Consider the following 2,985-nt stretch of genomic DNA (forward strand, 5'->3'; position numbering starts at 1 on the left):
GGCAGTTCAAAACCACCCAGTCACTTTGAGGGAGAAAGACTTGGATGCTTCCCTGAAGATTAAAAGGACCAAACCCAACCCACTGTCATACACTCAATTCCGACTCATCATACTCACCCCAAAGGGCAGGGCAGAATTGACCCATAGGTTGTCCAAGGCTGTAAATCTTTACAGAAGCAAACTCACATCATACTCACCCCAAAGGGCAGGGCAGAATTGACCCATAGGTTGTCCAAGGCTGTAAATCTTTACAGAAGCAAACTCACATCTTTTTCCCTTTGAACAGCTGACCTTTAAGTTAACAGCCTTGGAAACTCTAGGTGGCAGTTCCACTCTGTTGCATGGTCTTGTTATGAGTCTGAATCAACTCGATGTCACACAACAAACCAATTCAACATTGTCTATTAATTAGAAAACTCAAATTTATAATTTACTAAAGCAGTAAAACAAGTCATTCACCCCCCCACCCCCGCCCCAAAACAAAAACTACACACACATGCAAAAAAGCACAACCCATATTACACTTTAATACGTTGGTTACTCCACAGACCAGTGGCGTCACCATCACGGTGGAGCTGATTAGAAATACAGCTCTCAGATCCCAGTTCAGACTGACTGAATCATAACCTGCATTTTAGCAAGATCACCAGGTGACTGCATGCACATTACAATTTTAAAAGCCCTGTACACTATGAGTCGGGCCGGCTCCACGGCACATAACAACCACCACCTACGGACCTTTTGGAGCTCTGGTTGTGTAACGGATAAGGCATTTGGCTGCTAACTAAAAGGGCAGCGGTTCAGACCCACCAGCTGCTCCGCGGAAGGGGCCATCTATGATTTCTAGCTTCAGAAACCTAATGGGGATCGCTATGAGTCCGGATGGGACTCTAGGGCAGTGAGTTTGGACTTTTTTTTTTTTTGCACTAACTTTAGTGCCAATATTTTGCTGAAAGAAATTCCTAGCGAGTTCTGCGGTTCAAAGCGGTCTTCACCAGATGCAGTAGTCCTCTCGCTCCTTGCCTCTGGCGTCTCCATTGTTCAGACCAATTTGAAACTTAAGGCTTCTACAGAAGACCCAGGCTCCGTGTAAGCGGGGGAGGGGAGGGTGCTCCTGGGGGAGGGACGGCCTGGGCGCCAATGGGCTCTGCCGGGCGGGGGGCGGGGCTCTATTTCAGCTGCTCCTTGGCCCGCAGGCGCACTTTGAGACCCGTTCTCAATTATGTGGCGCTTTTCTTGCGCGTTGGGTGTGCATGCCGCGAAGAGGAGCAAGCTCTCAGGATTTTGGAACAGGCCTGCAGCCTTCATGTCCACTCTGCTCATCAATCAGCCCCAATATGCTTGGCTGAAAGAGCTGGGGCTCCGCGAGGAAAACGAAGGCGTGTATAATGGAAGCTGGGGAGGCCAGGGAGAGGTAGGCGGATGTCCCAGGAAATTTCTGCGGCCCAGGCTTTTACCCTGGGAGGCCTGATGGGCACTTTCCGACACCAGCGCCCCACTGGAGGTTGTGTTGGATGGAGTTTTTTAAGTTCCACGTTAAAAGTTCTCTTTTGTAGGGTGATTTTAAAAGAGAAACTTAGATTTTAGGTGTTTGTGTGCAATGGACAATTGATGTCCTTTTGGAGCTGCTAAGTACTAAACTTCCACGCACACCTTAAACTTTAAGACAGAGACCTGGGATCAGTAGTGAGAAACTTCACATACGTAACGGTGGAAATCATCTTAATTTTGAGCTTTACTGTAGCTCTTCAGACGTGAAATGTGCTGCAGATAACTTTCTACAGTGTAGCTTTATGTTTTCTTCTATCCTTTGAGGTTTGCAAACGGACTTGCTGAAATATTTAAATGTTTTCATTGGGCTGTGAGATTCCTTGCTGAGAAGAGTTTTCAACTTTTTTTTTTTTTTTTTAAATGCCCAGAGCCTAACACGGTTCCTTGCACCCTGTATATACCCAATAAAATATTTCACAGAATGAGATGGACAGGTTAGATTTTAATTACCTAGATTTTGTCAGAGAACCACATGAAAGAGAAAGCTTTCATGAGGAAAGGTTGCTGTGTATAACATTCAACAAAGTTTGTTGAATGTTACCTAATGAACATATTGTTAGTGGAAAGATCTTCTTTTAGGTTGTCTGTGATGGTAGGAGACACAGGTGATTTTAATTATTTCCCAATCCCCAGGGCAATTGGCAGTCCTGTCTTGCAAACTCACTGCCATCAAGTTGTATCAGACTCATAGCGACCCTTCTTTGGGTTTCTGAGGCGATATCCCTGATTGCCCAACCTTCCTTCTGATGAGTGACTGACTGGTGGGTTTGAACCACTAGCCTTCTGGTTAGCAGTCAAATGCCTTAGGCACTACACCACCAGAGCTCCCAATGTAATTATTAGATACTTAAAACTCTGTGCTGAAGGTCTTGGTAGCTACAACTTGATTTTCCCTTTTAGTTGTCAGTTTGAGGAGACACTGGCTTTTCCATAGTTGCCTAAGCCTGGGTTATTTCACCTTCTGATCAGAAGGTGGGCAGAGGAACGGAAAGAAGGAAAAGAAAAAGAGGATGAAATAGCTGATTGCACTAAGGCTTTTGTTTCTATGCTTAGTACTTGGATGGCAAGATTGGGCTTTGATGAAAGGCAGTTCAGAACGTTTAGGTCAAAAAGGAAAGACAATCTCTAGTTTATTTGTAATGGAAATTAGCCTAAAGATTCCGAGTTGGGATATATATATCTCAGTCTTTTTTCCCCTCACTTTTCTCCATATTTGGTTGTCTCTCCAGTTTGGAGGGAATTATGAATTCTGTATATGATAGTCATCTTTTTGTTTTAAGGTGGTTACAACTTATTGTCCTGCTAACAATGAACCAATAGCAAGAGTCCGACAGGTAAGTGGTTTTTTTTTTTTTTTTTTTTTTTCCCAACCTGGTAGCTCATCTTCAGGCACTATATCAGACAATGTCTCACAGCTCTTCACAAAGTTTTCCA

General features: G+C 44.3%; 1 protein-coding gene across 1 annotated transcript in view; it reads left to right on the forward strand.

The window, feature by feature from the left end:
* Nucleotides 1–1,222: 1,222 nt before the first annotated feature.
* Nucleotides 1,223–2,985, forward strand: part of ALDH7A1 (aldehyde dehydrogenase 7 family member A1) — an 83,611-nt gene continuing 81,848 nt past the window's right edge. The window contains exons 1-2 of the mRNA XM_007942216.2: nucleotides 1,223–1,414; nucleotides 2,832–2,885. Coding sequence (XP_007940407.1) covers nucleotides 1,223–1,414; nucleotides 2,832–2,885 — 246 coding nt within the window. The remainder of the gene's footprint in view (nucleotides 1,415–2,831; nucleotides 2,886–2,985) is intronic.

Source organism: Orycteropus afer, unplaced genomic scaffold (genome assembly GCF_000298275.1).
Source record: "Orycteropus afer afer isolate SDZICR_OR568_19922 unplaced genomic scaffold, OryAfe1.0 scaffold00086, whole genome shotgun sequence".
Taxonomy (NCBI): Eukaryota; Metazoa; Chordata; class Mammalia; order Tubulidentata; family Orycteropodidae; genus Orycteropus; species Orycteropus afer.